The 19606-nt window shown below is 40.1% G+C and overlaps 1 protein-coding gene across 2 annotated transcripts; it reads right to left on the bottom strand.

Annotated features, from left to right (window-relative positions):
* Window positions 1-3113: 3113 nt before the first annotated feature.
* On the bottom strand, window positions 3114-19007 carry LOC148033951 (uncharacterized). Of its 2 annotated transcripts, none has more exons than XM_087681929.1 (5): window positions 18741-19007; window positions 13586-14299; window positions 12189-13454; window positions 6209-6522; window positions 3114-3763 (listed from the first exon to the last, which is right to left on the bottom strand). In XM_087681929.1, exons 1-5 carry the CDS (start codon window positions 18918-18920, stop codon window positions 3427-3429), a joined length of 2811 nt encoding a protein of 936 aa, XP_087538055.1. In that variant the 5' UTR covers window positions 18921-19007; the 3' UTR covers window positions 3114-3426. The 2 variants fall into 2 exon arrangements, with proteins under 2 accessions (XP_087538055.1, XP_087538057.1); XM_087681931.1 differs by having other exon boundaries at window positions 3116-3763; window positions 6209-6513.
* Between the last annotated feature and the right edge of the window lie 599 nt (window positions 19008-19606).

The raw sequence follows: 19606 nt of genomic DNA on the forward strand, positions 1-19606 counted from the left end.
CTACAGGATGGTTGATGAATCATGTATATTCTTCATAACAAGCTGCTAGAATATTGCACCAATCATGCTACTAAATAGCCCATGTTATCGTGCAATAATGGTTTTGCAAAGGGTTGAATTTTAAAAGTTAGTGCCACTTACCAACCATGTTTGTAACTCGTGTGGGATTTAAAGGGTCAATTTGTTGGTAAGAATGGGGGAGTTTGGGATATCCTGGCAAGCCACAATAAAGGTGGTGACCAATTTCAATCAAGGCTACAGCCCGATATGCTGCTACAGGGTGGTTGATGAATCCTTTAAGTAAGACCTAATTGGCATTATGCCAATTATCCAAAAATGACAATAAACACCTTTTGCAACATTGATTATCCATATGGTGAGGAAGTGATAAGGGGCATAGAGAGGAACAGGTGGTAGCATTACAACTATGATTAAGGCCAATTTCTATTAGGACTATAGCCCGATATGCTACTACAGGGTGGTCGGATGAATCCTTTAAGTAAGACTTGATTGGCATCATGCCAATAATCCAAAAGCCAAAGTAAAGACCCTTTGTAGCATTGCTTATCCATATGGTGAGAAAGTGATAAGGGGCATAGAAAGAAACAGGTGGTAGCATTTTAAGTATGGCTTTTCGCATGTTATATCTGAGAGGTATGTCATACAAAGTATATGGCCCTAAACACCAATCATAGTAGAAAGGGCAAGGGTGTGTGCATGGGCTCATGCGTGCCCTAAATGCCAATGAAAGCAGAAATAAGTGTTCATGTGTATGCGAATGCACGCAACATATACGTGTATGTGTGTATACATATACATACATATATACATATATGTATAGATACATTGCCAAATGTATGTTCTAATGTCATAATAACATTGTTGTACATTTGACATATTTCTTATAGTCTATCTCATGACATTCAAACCGCTTCTTCTAAATGTCTCCTAATTTTCCATCCCTATAGGTGCAAATCCTATAAAACTCTTCTGCATATCACTCACCACTCTCACCAAACTAGATACACCCCCTCAAGCCTTACATTTCATTCACCAATAGTGTATAAGTTATTAACCAGTGTAATGACTTTGTTAGCAATCTACTATTTCTAAAACAAGACACAAGCTATCAACCACTTTAAACAGTATTTCTAATGGAAATAACAAACCTAATGTTCTTATCCATGAAGCTCCAATGTCAATGATAGACAACAATGGTGGAAATTGGCAAAATCAAGAGAGAGTAGTTAATGCTACATATATTAATAATGCTCATGTATTTAACCCTCAAAATGGTGGACTTTGCTCCATTTTACATGCTCTCCTTGTAGTGGATATGCATCCTACAAATATAATATTATTATTTCAAAACCTAGACATACACTCCATTTGGGATCTTTTTGAGATTTGTGAGTGATACTCAACTAAACTATGGAGATGTGAAACAAAAATGCATCAAATCAGTTTTGATTAGTAGACATTGTAACCAAAATAAAAAAGTGTTATTAGAACCATTTGCAACATCCTTTAAAACAACTGCATGATTTATTACATGGTGTGCACCCTCCAAGTAGTGTTCAAAAATAATATACAAGCATATAATAGTGCTCTTGCATTGGTTTCACGTGGTGCCAATATTGATGAGCTTTTAAGTGTTGGCAAGAATAGTAACACTTTTCAAGTACATGGCTCAACTTATCATCTTAGATTTTCTTTTACCAAATATGCAACAACGAGAAAAGCCGCAATTTGCTCAACTTTATGTTTATGACATTGAGCATGAGTTATCCGATCTATTGGGCATTGTACCTAATTTGTTGCATAACTTATTGGAAGAGCTTCAATGTATGATACATTAGCACAATGTATACGCCCAAGCTTTTAGATCTATAGTAGCAATTGCAAGATAATCCCGTGATAGAATTGAGAATGACCATCTTTAGTGTTCCACAAAAGTAATGACTAATACTCGGTTCTAGTTGAATTGAGGTTGCAACAATCATGCCAGGTCAAGGTGACAAGGATACTCTTGGCAATCAAGATATTCATGTTTAAACTCCAAACAATCATCATATTGCAATGTTAAACTTGCATAGTGTATATATGCCAATGTTGTATGTCCTCTTTCCCAAATTTGATGATGAGTGGCATATCAAAGTTCCTTATACTTACATGAATGTTCCTATGCATTTGCATGAATTATCCAATAAAGATTGTGCTACTCAAATGCAATTTTATGCATTTCAGCTTCAAGTCATCAAGACACTGAAGTGTGTATATTGAAGGCTGAGCTTCACCATCTTTGAGTGAGTGCACTGTTACACACTAGGAGTGCGTAAGGTAAATATCCCCAAGTTGGTTTTGGCACAACATAACACGTCACGTCACAACACGTCACGGCACGACACGGCGCGTCACAGCGCGTCACGACACGGCACGGCACGGCACGACGTCACATCACAACATAACACGATTGCAAGAAAAGAGAGTGAGAGAGTTTTGAGAATGAAAGTGAGAGAATGTATTAGATTGAGAAGGATTTACAAAGGAACGGGTAATTCGAAGATGGCGCACCACGCTGCCTATTCTCGTCTCAACACCGTTTTGTATAAGGGAGCATCCTCTTGCTTCCTTACATGCACAATTTCATTGACTATGCGAATACAATCTCATTCAGTTGCTGCAAAACCTTGAAGAATCCATATTAGACCATGAGCGTAACCATCATTCCTAACACTGCAGCACAACTTCACTACTCATGGAAAGCTCAGGGGAAATGTAAATAACTTCAACGTGCAATATATCCCAGTGTTCATCCAGACAGTGTTGCACTTCCTCACAGCCATGATTGTAGCAAGTAGCAAAACCTTAGAAATTTGATGCAGAAAGTGAATGTTTCATAGTTGTGTGATTGTATGAATAAATTTGTCACTGAACTTCCCATCCAGAAATGGAGAAGCCAAGGCTGAAACAAATTTCAATTCATCTTTCCTCGTATTCTTGCTTTGTCATGGGAGATTTTATGTATCATCAGATATTCTATTTTTAACCATGTTTTTCGAATATTGCATCGTTGTTATTCAATGCAATAGCCAATGTTCATTATAAACTCTTAAAATGTTTTAAAAAAAGGACTGAGACATCTGAGTTTTCCAACATAATAGGAAACTTCAAAATCAGGAAACCTGAATGCCAAGGTGTACATAGCTCCTTTATAGATATGCTCATGCCAAGAACATGACAATTGTATGTCTGGTATGCATGCATATTTTTATTGAAAATGATTGCTAGTGTATGGACAGCAGCTAAAATACATTACAAATCAATCATCTCCAGATCCTTTACAATGATTTACATGATAACATTGAGGAACTGCAGAGCAGAAATTCATATGTTACAGAGGACTGGGCAGTGAGCAGTGGAGCTCTAGAGAACCTCATTGCTTGGCACTTTTGAAGAAAGGAGAGCTACAAGTGCCCTCTTTGCTCTCAGCCTCTTCCAAAAGGACCTCCGATGCTTTTTCTCCCGTTTCTTGTGGCGAGATTCCATCCATATTGAATAGTCCCTACCATCCTTGCAGACTATGAAGTCTTTGAGATCATCAAAGCAATCTCCATCGATTTTACCTGCATTTGTTAGGACTTCTTGAATGTAGGGATCTCCATCTTTCAAGCAGCTCCTTGGAGTGACCCCTTTATCTTCCTCACTACCTGTGGCTACTGGCAAGGTTTCTGAACATATGCCATTTGATAATTTTTTTGGCCTGCAAGATGAAGAGCAGTTCACTCAGAATCAAATATGAGTTGTTAAATGCACTTGAATGGCTTGCAGTCCTGTGAAAATCTAGCACCTTAGATGTGGTATAAGGCCAAGTGCTTTTCACTTGAAGAACAGAAAAGCACAAGCAGGTTATAGTTAGAAGCTATTCACTAACTGCAGAAACCACATCTTTGAGCAAAGAAGCATCACACACAATGCTGCCCATCTCACATTTAGATGCTAATAAAGAAAAATGAAGTCCCAGAAAAGCAAGAATAAACAAACCCATCTACACACCACTGTGTATAAGCTGCCTCACTCCCTCTTTTTTCGGAAAACATTAACATAACATTCTTGACCATTATCTTTATCATGAAGTTGCAAGAATACAGGTTGATCTCCATATGTTTTGCTAAGTAAAATGTTGTGAACTTAATTACAGTGATAATTACCTCTTAAAAACTTCTTGGGAAAAAGCCCTGGAAACTGAGACTACAAACCCTCTAAGAGATCAATTAGCATGTATGCTGGCATCCTATGAGAGGGGTTTAAGTAGACTTGATAAACTATGGTAACAATGGCACTAATCTTAAGAAATCTATCAGCACGCTGAACACATTCTCTACCATCTTATCCTGTCAGTCACATCATCCCCAAGCTATTAAGGCACTCTCAGAAGGGCTACAGAGACCTTGAGTGTAGGCACTGCTGCAGAAGATAATGACAGACTGCGAACCTGAAAAGAAAGCTGAAACAGCCTCAACATTCTTTCGCTCAAGGGCCAGGTCTGGCTTTTCTTGAAACATGCGACATAGTGCAGTTGATGCTTGCTGTGCATTCTGCAGAAGACCATAAAAAAGGTTGGAGATGGCTGTATAGGGAATTATAGTCTCCACCATAATGAGATGCTCTCTAGGACTCTCAAAGCTGCCAAAAAGGTGGAGAGGGCCATGTGTATAAAAGAGAACAAGCTGTCCTACACCTACCAGCAGGTAATGGCTGGTGACGATGGCTATGCAGCACAATCGTTTTTACTACACATCTAATCCACAAATGCAGTTTTGTAGTTCTCAGTCAATGGGCAACCTTCCAAATTGAACTGGCATACCAACAGGTAAAAACCCAACAAGGGTACCCAGTAGGCTTAAAATTCAACACACACATTGTTCCACAAATATTATAGGAGATATAGCACAGTTTGGGAGTCCAATTGCCAGTTTTGAAAATCAACCACAATCTGCAGCCAACCTCATAAAGAGCTTTTTATAGAGAGCCCTGTTCCATTTTGAAGTACTCTTGGAAAACGTAGGCAGCAGCTGCTGGATAGTTTCACTAATATCTAGACAATGGTTGTCAATGAATAGTGATTAGATTCCCCTTATTCATTTTGGAGTATTCTTTGAAAATGGTAGGTGGCAGATGCTGGACGGTTGCAACTAGTATTTAGACTATGCTTCCCAAATCTCAATGAAGTGTTTACATTTCCTTTGGCAAGGGTGTTTTGAATTCATGGTGTTCTACTCTCATGAGTACTCTCTTCTTTGAGCCACAGTGAGAGAACTGTGAGAGCATGAGGTGAGTTAAGGCTCCAATAATGTTTGAGGAGCTGCATGTGCTAACAGTTCAACCAACAGGAGAAGGTCTTGGAGGAGCTTGCATCAACTGATTGTAGAATATGATGGACCAGAGCATTTATTCCATATTATTCCCGTCTCTTTTGCTTAAATCATTTGTTTTTGGGACTGTCACATAACAAGACTGGTTTGTAAGTTTGCTTACCCCATCATCCTAACTATCATACTTCTCCAACACGCAACCTTGTGGTTTTGACTCATTTAAAAGGGACTTGATTCCTAATGAATACACTTGCTAGTGGAGATAGGTCTCAAGACCTAGTAACATTCTTGGACTTGTATCCAAGCATTGTAGCCATTAGCTCAAGTGGGTAGATGAATAGTACCACAACAGTATAATGTGCTAACTGCTCACACTAATGAGTATCAGTTACCACAAGAGAAGCCATGATTTAAGCCTCATGCATCACATGATAGACCACAACCACATGCTGAAAAGCAGGCTGACAAACCTCTTTGCTATTGGTGAGCAAGAATGTACCCAAATATGATAGTAAAACCCCATTTTGGACATTGGAGTGTAAAAACAAATGTGAACTTCCACATCCTTAAAGTTGAAGATTCCTTGAAACCTTAGAATTCACTCTCAAAAAGCTGGCACCAACAATCAACAAGCACATCTCAAACCAGTGTTGCCTTGTCATAATGTCACTCAGCCACAATATCCAGTTTCATCCATTGTTAGCAAACCAAAATCTTACCTATCATATGGGATCTTATTTTAACATATGTTAACAGAGTCGGAAATTTCCACTTGAATTCAAAGATCCACAGTCAGTTCAATCTGCCGTTGCAAGAGGAAAATTTTAGCTTACCTTTCAACATCCCTTTTTGAAGAAATAATCTTATTACGCTTGTGCTGATAGTTCTTTGTCAGTAACACAGTTGAAATGGGTTTCTGCACATCATTTTCATTGCTGGCAAGCTCCACCAAAGTGGATTTAATCACATTAGTTTCGTTGCTAGGTGGTTCCACCTCTTTTGGATCTTGCTTGATTGATTGTGGAATCGAAGAAATGGGTTGATTCACATTAACTTCATTGCTAAGTGGCTCCACCTCTTTTGTACCTTGCTCAACTGATTGTATGATTCTTACACTATTTAAACCAATTTGGAAAGCCTGCAAAGTCTGCATATACATCATCTCTCTCTCTCTCTCTCTCTCTCTCTCTCTCTCTCTCTCTCTCTCTCTCAAAAGCGTAATTAATTTATGGAAATTTTTACATCAGGCCTTCAGGCCAACCAAGCTGAGTGGCAACAACCCCCTCAGAGCCAAAAGGCTGTCAGAACAACATACTACATGAACAGAAACTCTAAAAAAATATCAAGCAGCAATCCACAAGAAGAAAGGAAAAGGGTCATCAAGCGGGCACAACAAGGGTGGAGCGAACAATATCGATGCATGGAGCAACCACCTCTCCAATTATGAGGCCAGCTGAAATCATAGAAGAACAAGAAGAAAGGAAAAGGGTCATCAAGCTGGCACAACAAGGGTGGAGCGAACAATATCGATGCATGGAGCAACCACCTCTCCAATTATGAAGGATATCTCAGCGAGAGATGTCCAGGATATCTCAGCGAGAGATGTCCAAGACTGCCGCCCATCCACCGGTACTTGTTCCTCTACCTTCCCATGCAAAATTGGACTGTTTCAGCCCTCATCTACTGCTGCCTAGCCTAGGCAACTGGTGCTACACCCTCTCCCTATTGTCGTCAGCTGCCACATGGAAGCAACTGCTGCGTTTGGTCCTACTAGCTGCCAACCTAACTACCATGTCATCACACACTTTACGTTTTGCTAATCAGGCTGCCGCCAGCCTACCACATCGTCACCAACCTGCTGCATTTGTAGAATTTCTGTCCTCTGCCTGTCTGATCCAACTGCCTATTTAAAGCGTCCCCCTAGGATCCAACATGCGCTCGAGACACGACACAAGCCAAACTCACCATGAAAGGGACTCACTTCCTAGCCACAGAGCAAAGCGGCCTCACCCCCGAGCTTGGGAGCTAGCAGCACTCCAAGTCACAATTGCATTCCAAGGGTTGGCGTCCCATACCACCAGCCCACACCATCCTAGTGTATAGATGCGTCGACCAATAGGCCAAGAGTCCAAGAGTGGTGATCACTCAATGAATGTACACAATAGGGCCTTAAGTCCTATAAATAGGATTGGGGTACCTTAGCCCCAAAATGTCCTTCGTGCATTCACACTAAGCCACTTCGTAGCCACCATGACCAATGCTACTAATGCCTATCAAAATGTCCAAGGACATAACACTTCCCCCCTTACAAATGATTGTTCTCAGCAATATTCTCAAGGAAAATGTGAGAAAAACTGTTGGGAATAAAGGGTCGCCATGCCTCTTATTGTGTTTGAGTGTGAAAGCACACTTACACTTTGTACTTTATATATATTCAAAACCTAAAATGTGGTACACTAGTCATTGTACCAAATACCCATTGTGTCAAGCTCACTCTCACTCTCTACTACTCTCAACTCCCTACACCCTCATCTCCTTCACAACAAACTGGTATCAGAGCTCGCAGGCTGCGCACGCTTCCTGAAGCCAATGATACAGCCATCAGGCAGCATGACAGGCCAGCACGAGCTTCAGGCACTAGTCATCAATGTCCAACAAGTGCAGGAGAGACACTCAGACTAGTGGGCAGTGTTGTAGGTGTCGCAGGATTTGCACACAGGCTCGACGGGTAGCAAGCTATAGGCAACAGGCTGCAGGAGACCAAGCCCAGGCGACACACAACCGAGCTCAACGCGGACACGACGAGCAGGACGCGATGACCAGACGGGCTAATCCAACGGGACAGGCGGTGACCTGTTCGATAGGCCACCCATGACAAGGCGGGTCACAGACCCATTCGCTAGTAGTCAACGATTCTTTTTCTTTATCTGATTTTTTTTTAAAAAGGGTTTCCTTTCCTTTCCTTTCCCTATCAGATGTTCGCGCATACAAGCACAGAATACAAAACTGTGTACATTTACTCCGAAAATTTGGGGCTTTTCCCGGATTTGGGGACTTTAATGCAAAAGTGGACAATCCGACTTAGAAATTGCAAAACCGGTGCAAATTTTCCCCTCAATTTCAGTGAAATTTGTGCACACCGGACCCGAGAAATTTGGGGCTTTTGCAGAATTTCATCAATTTGTGCAAGAATTGCCCGGTATATGCACTTAGGTACTTGAATTGATTCAATTTTGAACAGATTATCCTCAAAAATTTAGGGCTTTTGACCCAAATTGTCAAATTTGTGCTCGAGAGTACTTTTGGAGCAGAAATTGCAACGAAATTTTGGGGATTTCATATGTAACTGGTGGCTTGGTCTCTAATTGTGTCAAAAACTGCTTGAGGAGTGCAACAAACAACATTTTTTTAATTCTAGTTTGCAGATCTGAAAATTTCTGCAATCTTGGGATTTTCATTGCCGGTTGATACTCGTGTGCATTGTGGTCACTTGTGTCATATTTGGGCTTGCCTTTGGTGACTAGTTAGTTAATTTGGGGCTGCAAATTATGGCTGGAAAAAGTGACAGCAATAATCTTTTGCACATTATGAAGCTTGAGGGTGCCCATAATTTTGCAATCTGGCAAAAACTATGCTATAATGTCTTGGTGCAGAAGAAACATGTAAAGCCCATCAAAACAAAGGGAATCAAACCAGCAAACATGGAACAAGACGAGTGGGATGACTTGGATGAGCTTGCTCGCTCTACCATCGAGCTCTCAATGTCAAACAACTTGCTCTTCAACATTGAGAAGCTGAATTCAGCATATGCAATGTGGCAAAGGCTTGAAGAATTGTATGCTCAGAAAAGTGCAGCCAACAAGATTTATTGGCTGAAAAAACTGATGGACTTTCGCATGAAAGAGGGTACAACCATGTTTGTACATTTGAATGAGTTTAACTCAATTTTCAATCAACTGATTGCTTTGGATTTTTATATTGATGAAGAGTTCAAAGCTACCTTCTTGCTATGCACTCTATCTGAAAGTTGATAGTTTCAGGACAGATTTGAGTAATTCGAATGCTCAGTTGTTATACTCTGATGTGGAGAGTTCTTTCGTTGATGGAAGAACTCAATAGGCAGAACAACTCAGCAAACAAGTCTTCAAATGCATTACACACTAGAAACAGATTTCAGTATAAGAGCAGTTCTGAAGACTGAGCGCGCAACAAATCTCGTGGAAAGAATCTAGAGTGCCATCATTGTGGCAAAAAGGGAAACTACAAAAGGGATTGCTTTCAGCTGAAGAAAGAGAAGGGTAAAAACAAAAACAATGAAGCCGACAAGGCTGAAAACAAGGACAACCAACATGCCAAAAAGAGCAATCTGAAAATAGAAGAGGCTAATATAGTCACTCATGATAATGACAGTGACGGTGATGTACTTCTAGCTTCTTTGGATACACATGCATTGATTGCAGATTCTGAGGATGATATTCACACTTGGATACTCGATTCAAGTGCGTCCTTTCATGTCACACCACATCATGAGTGGTTCTCTGACTACAATGGTATTGTACGTGGTGTTGTCCACTTGGGAAATAACTATACATGTAAAATTGCAGGGCATTGGCAGTGTGAAACTGGAATTTCAGCATGGTTCTATGTTTGTCTTGCATAATGTGAGACATGTACCTCAACTCAAGAAGAGCTTGATAAGCACAGGGAAACTAGATGATGAAGGCTATCACACCACCTTTGGAAATAGCAAATGGAAAATATGTAAGGGCTCCCGCATTGTTGCCAAGGGATCCAAAAGTGATACTCTGTATCCTTTGCATGTATCTAGTGTGTGTAACCACGTTGTCGCCATAACTAAGTAGCCAAGTGTTTCTTTGTGGCATAGCCGATTGGGACACATGAGTCAATCTGGAATAAAAGTGCTCTCTCGTTTGAGTTATTTACCGTGTTTGAGGTATGCTGATTTTGAACAGTATGATCATTGCATTTATGGTAAACATACTCAAACATCACACAAAAAATATCTCTCTAAAGTCTTCACCCTTATAGTACATTCAGATGTATGTCAAATGCCAGGGTTATCTTTAGGGAAAAAGAAGTATTTTATTACATTTGTTAATGATGCCACACGCAAAGTTTGGATTTATCTAATTTGTCGCAAAGACGAGGCCTTGAATAAATTTAAAAAAATTCTGGCACTTGCTGAAAATCAGACCAACAATACACTAAAATGCCTTTGCTTTGACAATGGTGGAAAATATGTGTCCAAAGCCTTTCAAGACTTTTGTGACAGCAAAGGGATTAAGAGGGAGCTTACTGCTCCTCATAATCCGCCCCAAAATGGTGTTGCAAAGTGTATAAATCGCACCATTCAAGACAAGGTCCGTACAATGTTATCACATGCTGCTTTACCCATGGTTTTTGGGCAAAGGCTGTTATGACAGCCGTACACTTGATTAATCGATCACCAGATAGGTCTTTGGAAGGGGAGTTCCCCAAGAAGCGTGGTCGGGCAAGCCACCTTCGTATGCACACGTGAAAGTATTTGGCTACGAGACATTTGTGCACATACGCAAGGAAAAACGCAACAAACTTGAGCCAAACTCATGTAAATGTATTTTCCTAGGATATAGTGATGAAGGTAAAATGGGATATAGATTATGGGATCCCGAAAAAAGAAAAGTAGTACGCAGCAATGATGTCATCTTCCGAGAAGATCACATGCACAAACAGCTCGAAAGAACAGAGGAAGTCAAAAGGGTTGTATTCCGAGAGGATATACCAATTGGACAGCAAAGAATGCCCATTAGACAGCAGCAAATACCTACTGACAATGTCTTTGAAAATGCAAGGAATGATGCTGTAAATGATCAACAGGATCTTGCCCATAATGTCCCGCAAATTCAGCAAGAACATGTGCACCTGGAACAACCTGAACTAGTTATAGAGTAAGCTGCACCTACAAAACAACAAGTTGTTAATGCAAATTTATAGGCTGAACAGCCAGCAAATATTGACCACTCGGTCCGTAGGTCGACTAATGTGCAAAAACAACCAAATAGATTTGTTCCTGGAGTAAACTATGTGGCTGATTATGTCATGTTAACAGATTGTGGTGAACCATCATGCTTCCAAGAAGCAATGGACAGACAAGATAGTAAAAAATGGCAAAAAGCAATGGTCTTCAAGTCGCCACGCGGCCTTTGATGCCCCACCTTCTGTACCTCTCCCTACCTGCTCAGCATCACCTGTTCCAATCTGAACATATCTTGCCCAACCATGGCATTCCGATAACTGCCCTTGAGAAAACAGACAGCAAACATAAAATGTTGATGTCAAACTAACATATAATCTTACCTTCACATTTTTCATGTGAATGCATCATCCTACACATTAAAGTATTATTCATAGCATTACAGATTGTTCAGAAAACAGGCACGTTAATATGAAGAGCTATGAATTTGCAGTTTTTGCAGAAAATGTCTTAATGAGGATCATGGAGACAGCCTTTCAAGGCCACCTCTTTTTTCAACTCTCGTTTGTGCTGGTACATTTCTATAAAACAATTTGTCTGAGACTTTGCATCAAGAACCAACCATTATGAAGGATCCAAATAGCTTTTATGAACTTTTTCCATTTAATCAACATTTCATGTGTCTAGTATGTCTTTAGCATTACCTGTACCCAATTTCAGCTGACAAACAATACAACCACTTTCAAAATTAATATGACAAGGTTTTGCAGTTGAAGAAACTTTCTGCCCTATCCCAAGATTTGAGCTTGCAATTTAAGAAAACAAAGCAATTATCATACCTGATCTGGAAGCCCGCTTGGTGATGGATCTACAGCATTTCTTCTTTGATCTGAGAAATTTAAAAGCGTCACTAAAGAATTTAATACATCCCAATATGCTTTGCGCAAAGCTTTTGGAGCACCTTGCTCAAACCCAACATAAAGCCTCTCCATAAAAAATGTCAAAGCATGGCACATCCCATCATCAGGCCTTCGAACCCTCTTTTCTAAAAGTGGATGCAAATTCACATTGCTGATTAATGTCTCTCTCTCCTTTGATGAACAAAATTTAAATGCTTCTTTAGCATGATCTATATACAGAGCTGCATTAGTACAAGGATCAGACTCCCAAGAAGCGTGTTGAGTTTTCAATGTTATAGCTTCCTTTTCAGCCTCTGCAACCAACCGTGTCAATGAAGTACTGATCAGCTGTAATGTAGAAACAAGCAGGGCTGTATTTGATAGAGTAGAGACATATTTTGAAGAATCTGAGCAGTTGCCATATGCTTGCATCATGTGTTCCTGTCCCTGTGGAATGCAGACAGTAGTCCCACATCCCCCTGCTTTATAAATCCGTAGAGCCTTACAATATCGATGGGGAGTATTAACATTTGCATCCACTGCATGCACAGCATCCATTTTGAAGTTTGTCAACAAGCTATTCTGAAGGAGAAACCATTCAGTCAATGTATCGTTCTTTTTGCTGAACAGCATCTCCAACAACTCAGAGTCTGTGTTTGTGTTACCCCTTTCTAGCATCCCTCCAAACTTTGCAACAAAAGTGGTAAAAATGGAGTCAAGGAACCCACAGCATTCAGTCTCCTCCCAATTCATGGGAAAAGGATCTAATGCCCAGTGCCTAAAGTATAAATTTGTGGAGGTTTCCAGAACAGATGCAGCCAGACTCAGAAGCATTGCCCCTGGCAATTCTGAAGTTGAGTTTGTACCAATGTCCAACAATCTACATAAAAATTGCATAATATGCACAAGAAACGTGCACGGGAGATGGAGTGCATTGATCACTGAGTAATCAAACAGCAACACAGCTGCAGGTAAACTCAAACCTGAGCCAGTATTTGGCCAACTTCTGATATCAGATAAGTCATGAAGAAACTCAAAGCAGCTGTAACTAGAAACTGATATAAGAAAGTGTGCTACAGCTGCTTCAAAGCTCAATTTCATGGATCTACCACAGGAAAGCCCACTGAATGACCATACATCATCTCCTTCACAATTCCAAAAAGTATCTGCTAAGCTTGGTTGTAGCAACAGCTCATCCATGAACACCTGAAATGCCGGACATGAGTACACAAATACTGGATTCCAAAAATGCAGCTTTTAAAAACACAATGTTTACAGTAAAAGAAGAAAACAATGAGAAACTGACCTAGGTATGAGGCATGAAGTAAACAAATTACCTCCAGCAGTGAACATGCTACTTGTGATGTGTTAACATGCATTTGTTCCTTCTGTGATTTGGACCCCATATCACTACTTCGTGTATGATTAAGCACTGAAAACTCAGTCCGCTTGTAGCTTGATAAACACTCTTGTAGATGCTTCATACAAAGGTCCATCGAGAGATTCCATGGTGCAGCCAAATTGTGCTTCTCAAGCCTGCTTGCAAAGTATCTGTTCTCTTTCACCTCAATTGAGCCAACCAATGCTTCTGTCAACTGATTTCTCTGTTGCCCGATTGAATGGGACAAACCAAGCAAATAGACATTTGATGGGCAGCACAACCTTTTGAGAATCACAGCTAGGGTTTCTGCAGCACCAAGACTCAGCCCTGTATTGTATTCCAGGAGGGGAAGCATTCGTATACAGCAACGAAGAACTTCCACAAGTACTGCCAATTTTTCAAACTCATATTCACAAGGTCTTGAGAACAAGATGGGCTTGTGTTCTTTTCCCTCACTTTTAGGCCAAAAAAGCAAAGAGACAGAAGTCGTAAGCTCTGAGAACAACAAATTATGCAGGACCTGAATATCCTGGACTCTGAGTGAGATATCCTTTGTTCCAGAACTGATAGAGATTGTAAAAGCATCTGGGCATTTGAAAAAAGATTCTGAACTAGGTGCCACAATAAGAAGAAATGATGAAAATCGATCCAAAGCTTCTCTTTTAAAAGCCTGAAAACAACAAACTGTTTCCTTCAATGTCAATACAGCTCCCTCCCTCCCTCCCCCCCCTCTCTCTCTCTCTCTCTCTCTCTCTCTCTCTCTCTCTCTCTCTCTCTCTCTCTCTGCGCACAGAGAGAGAGAGAGAGAGCCCCAGGCAATCCAGTATGCTTGATAATTATAATATTCACTTATTTCTGATCTTTGCTATTTCAACAAAATGAAAAGAACAAACACTTGGAGCTACATATGGAAATTGTTCCGAGATTTATAGCCAAGGGCACACTGCTCACCAAGTCCCTTAGTGATGAGTGCAGTTACAATCAACTCAAGAGTGAGGAGAGGAATTTCTAACTCTCACAAGATCATGCACATGCATATACTTACTATGCAATAAAACCACTGGTATCTTCAAAAATTGAGAGTTGAAAGAGAAGAAAAATCAGTTTTTCTTCATGGTTGATCAGCAGGACATTGACATGACTTCCTTCTAAATCAATCTGAGGGCATCTCAACATGGACAGCATGCTGAGAATGCTGGTTTTGTTCATGAAGTGTTGTACAACCAAGGGAAAGGCTGGATCCTTGAGAAATCAGTGGGCCTCACTGTCTGTGAGCTCAAGGATACATCCAAGAGTTCCCAAAATCATCTATTCATCAAGTGCAATCTCTTCTAAAATCTGGAATTTTTTGCTGCCCCAAATGACCAGTAGCAATTATCCCCAAGTTGCCCCTCGACTTTGAGTACTCAAGGAGACAAATCAGATCTTCAACCTTCGCATGGAAATCCCTTTTGCTGTAGATGGTTGAATGTTAGATTTGTTGTATTTCCTCTGATTTACAGCAGTTTCCTTTAGGCCTAGCCACACTTCTTTAAGTCTTTTGTTGCACACTTCCTTTTTTCATTTGCTTCTAGTGCTTCTTAACATTCATTTTGAAACCAGCCTTTCTCCTCAGAGAGGGTGGTAATAACTTGATTTAACAATAATTATAGTAAGTAACTCAACAAAGCCTCCATTAAAGGAGTAGCTTGAAATAGCATCAAACAACCCAAAGATAGAGGGGTTTGAGCAATCTTGAATCAGCACATAATGTATCGAGCAATCCATGAACACAGAGAGAGAGAAAAAGAGAGACAAGAAGAGAAGAAAGAAAAAATCTACACTGACTGAAGACAAGAGCTGCGTACAAAAGAGTGGACTAATCGATCCCTACACACAGCCCAAGGCTTCAGTAACGGCACTGGATCAAGTTGAAATGATGACAACAACACAGACAATGACAAAGATGATGATGGTGACAAAGACAGAGACGACGAGCGATAGAGAATATCTGACCTGCTGTCCATGCCACTGATGGAGGAGACTACAACAACCAACAAAGCACCTACCAAGGAAGAGAGAAGAATGATCTGCCAACTAGTGGGGGGACTATAAATAGCCATAAACCCCCCAAATCTGACCAACCAGCATCAAAGGCTGCTGAAAAATCAGGTTTAATGCAGTCAGCAGCAATTGATTGTGTCGAAAATGCTAATGTGGCAACATTAATACTGACACAACAGTCTGCACCACTCACAATGTGGCAAGGGCAACAGATACAAACTCTACAATGAGATGACTCCTCCGTCAAACCAAATGACAAATATGTAAAAGCTCCTAATATCCCCATCTAACTCAAACTGAAGCTCGCAAGCAAGAGATGACAATGCATAACAAACATGATTGCTAACAACTCTTTAGAAGAGCACCAACTCTGATACCATGTGGAGATATGGTAGGTTTTGCAAAAGAAAACAATGAGTTTACAACCACAATCAAAACACGAAGAACTTAAACTCAAATGCAAAAGCACAAAAAAGTAAAAACAAAGCACAAAACACAAACACAAAAGAAAGATAGCTTTGAAGTGAATAAATAAATGCTATAAATGAAGAAAAGAGTGTAAAAGATGCTCAAGGGCACAGCTAACAAACAACCAATGGCTTTCATGGGATCGAGGCGAGGGAGTAGTCAAGCGTGACATCCACCGAAGATGGATCCCGAGTGTTGTAACCACTAGACTGGTAAATACAACAATGTAATCACCTAAAGTAGACTAAAGCCTATGCCAATAAATGTAAGTTGTATGATGCTCGAAAAGAGGTTGGACAACAAGATGCTAGTGGTGAACAGGGTGCCAAGGGCTTGTGATGATGTGGCAATAGTCGCTTGGATAGTCAATGGAAGGAGAGCTAATGGTTGAAAACCTACAAGACAAGGGATGAGACTAAGTGGTGGGCAACCTATCTATTTATAGATGAGTAGATCCTCTCAAAGTAGGGTTTTGGCTTATGGGACACAGACACTCTCTAGGACCACGCACCATTTAATGAAAATTTGGGTAATTTACATATTTTGGGGGTGTTTTAAAGAGCTAATCAGTTTATAATGCATTTCTAGCTCAATAGTAGATAGCCCAACTACCTAACTGCCTATGATTGGCCCTGACCACCATTTGACCTTGCTCAATATTTTGCTCCCCTGCCTTCTTTCCCAAAGTTCAGACAGGTTGCTCATCGCCTAAACTGCATGTACACTACTACCCGTTGCCTCTCCTCATGGTGCTACCTTCATCCATGTCCACCTTGTCCACACTACCGGTCTAGCCTACCCACCCATCCAAAAGTGCATACTCTAATAGGCACCAATTGATGGAGAGTCTATAGATGTGCAAAATAAAATTGACAGATGACTTAAGCAACCTCTCTGCTATAGATGTGGATCCAACCAAAAGTTTAGGTGTTTGATTATGGGACATAGAGAACTTTGGGGCATTTTGAGTTTTGGGATTGTTTAAAATGAGCTAATGAAGGTTTAATTAGCAATGCACCTCTTTAGCTTAAGACCTAAGTGCTCCAGCTATTCATACTCTACAATCATTTGTACATACTACCTTCATAATTAGCATACATTCATTGTAATCTTCAACATCTCTCTTTTTTTTCGTAAAAGGAACATCTCTCTCTCTCTCTTTTTTTTTTCGTAAAATCTCTCTCTCTCTCTCTCTCTCTCTCTCTCTCTCTCTCTCTCTCTACACTTTCACATTCGTTGTGCTCTAACACGTGTATCATAGCTCAACAAGAAACAGTGGACAGTGGGCATCTAGTGATGTGAAGTTGAATACATGGCATTTACAACCACACTAAAAAATGTTTAGTTAAGACAACTTTTAGCCAAGCTACATGTTGGAAAATGATTTGCTTATGCATTTTCGATGAAAATCAAAGTGCATTGACAATTGTGAGATATCCGATATTCCATGCTCGCATGAAGCACATTAAGGTGCATTATCATTCTATCAAAGAACGACTCAATGCAAAGAGACGGACTTCGTCTACATGCCTACAAAAAAAACATAGACATATTCACAAACACTCTATCTAGAAACGTGTTTCAGTCTTACACAAGGCTTTGGGCTCATTATTATTTGGGGTTTGATCTGCTACACCCTTGTACATGTTTACATCATTTCCTACAAGGGGGTTTATTAAATGCTTTATGTTTACTATTTCTCCTAGTTGTTTTTGGTATGAATGCACCCTATCATCATACACTTTTTACCCTCTTGCATGGGAGGGATTTTTTTTCTCTTTGAATACTCACTTTGGGGGACTGTATAAGCCTCATGGTTTGTGCTTTCCACACACTTGGATTAGTGAAACTAAACATATGTGAAAATCTCTCTCTCTCTCTCTCTCTCTCTCTCTCTCTCTCTCTCTCTCTCTCTCGTGATGGAAGGCTTAGCTTTTACACAAACATGGAAAACCAGTTACCAGTTGCTGCATTTGCTAGAATTTATGGGTGGTACTGTCACCTAAACGTAGAGCCTAAAGAGAATTTATGCCTATGGTACCAATGTCTAACCATGTTGTGTGTCTGCATGTGTGTTCCTAGAACTTAGGATCATGGATTTGGGCTGGCAAGCAAGGATACTAAAAAGTCTGAGCTTTGGGACATATATAGCCAAAGACAAGCAGAAACAGCCAATAACTAGCTACTGATGGTAGCTTTTCAATTTCAGCTCAAAGCAACAAGTGACAATGGTGAGTGTGCTGCGGGAATTTCTCATTGAAGATCAATCATGGCAATGATCTCTCCCCATCATGATGAAATTTCAAAAGACTACCCAGACCTCTCAGCCCAACAAATCTATTTTGAAAAGTCCAACAGAAACTCGATTGATTTTTTCCTCAATTAAGGAGTAAGTTCAGAAGCTACAGATTACCCTTTGTAGTAACTAGGAAACAGGCTGCTAAATTTGATTATTGCATATGTTAGGGTATGCATCTACCTGTCAAGAAGAGCGTGGCTAGCAATTACCAGTGCCTGCACAAGCTACAAATTGCCCGTTGTGGAAACTAGGAAACATGGTGCTAGACTTGATTATTGCATATGTTATAGGCTATTCTTACCATATCTGCGGACTGTACCGCCGAAATGTAGGTGCCAAGGCTCTCCCAACGCTCGTCGAAATCAATCCTCGACTCATCAGCCAAACGAACGTCTTCTTCTGCTTTGTCTGAAGCAAATGCAGGCACGTTACGCATTGCCAGAGAAGCTCGCCATCTTCTCGCATGCAGGTGGCGGTGCATTGTAGCGCAGCAGACCCTACCAAAAGCGCGGGAAGAGTGCTTCAGCAGACCTGCACAGCCTTGGTGAAAAACAGAGATTTAATGTAAAATGAATGGTAAAACTTTGTGAAAGTCCTTTAAAATTCAAAGAAAGGTGTTTAAAACCTTGAATTTTTGAGACCTCCAAAATTTTAAAGGAATTTGTCTAAAACCTTAAATACTATAAAGATTATATTATGATAAACTAAGGTTTAATATAAAAAAGATATGTAAATCTTGAGAAATATTTTCGAAGCTTTAAAAATAATGTTTAAAACCTTGAATTTTAAGCTTTCAAAACTTGCAAAAGAATATTTGTTGAGACGTTAAATTTTATAAAACTTTTAGTCATGAAAATAGACTCTCTCTATAATTTTGAGTTAAAGGGTTTTCTATCTACTGCCAAAAGTGTTTTCCAAGGCAACTATTAAGGGAAGCACACAATTTGTGCTTGCATTCACCAAAGAAAACTAGTAGCCTCTAAATCGCATTACTGGGTTAAAATATTCATGAATGGAGCTTGCAATTTTGATCCCCTCCTATTGTATGCCTTTTTACACATCTAGCTATAGTTTGCTTTTTGGCGATTCAATTTTCTCTTCTTTTTTTTAAGCAAATAATAATTTATGGAATGAATTTACTTTTTTGTATAAAATTGTAAGGCAAAA

Source organism: Lygodium microphyllum, chromosome 7 (genome assembly GCF_053477565.2).
Source record: "Lygodium microphyllum isolate KBCC chromosome 7, Lygodium_microphyllum_v1.1.10, whole genome shotgun sequence".
NCBI classification, from domain to species: domain Eukaryota; kingdom Viridiplantae; phylum Streptophyta; class Polypodiopsida; order Schizaeales; family Lygodiaceae; genus Lygodium; species Lygodium microphyllum.

Bases quoted from the DNA above. Each gene is read 5' to 3' on its own strand.
- LOC148033951 (XM_087681929.1), bottom strand. From the start codon at position 18,920: ATGCACCGCCACCTGCATGCGAGAAGATGGCGAGCTTCTCTGGCAATG. The intron at 13,455-13,585 runs GTAATTTGTTTA...CCGGCATTTCAG, and splicing joins TAGCATGTTCACTGCTGGAG to GTGTTCATGGATGAGCTGTT. The intron at 6,523-12,188 runs GTATGATAATTG...ATGTATATGCAG, and splicing joins CAAGCGGGCTTCCAGATCAG to ACTTTGCAGGCTTTCCAAAT.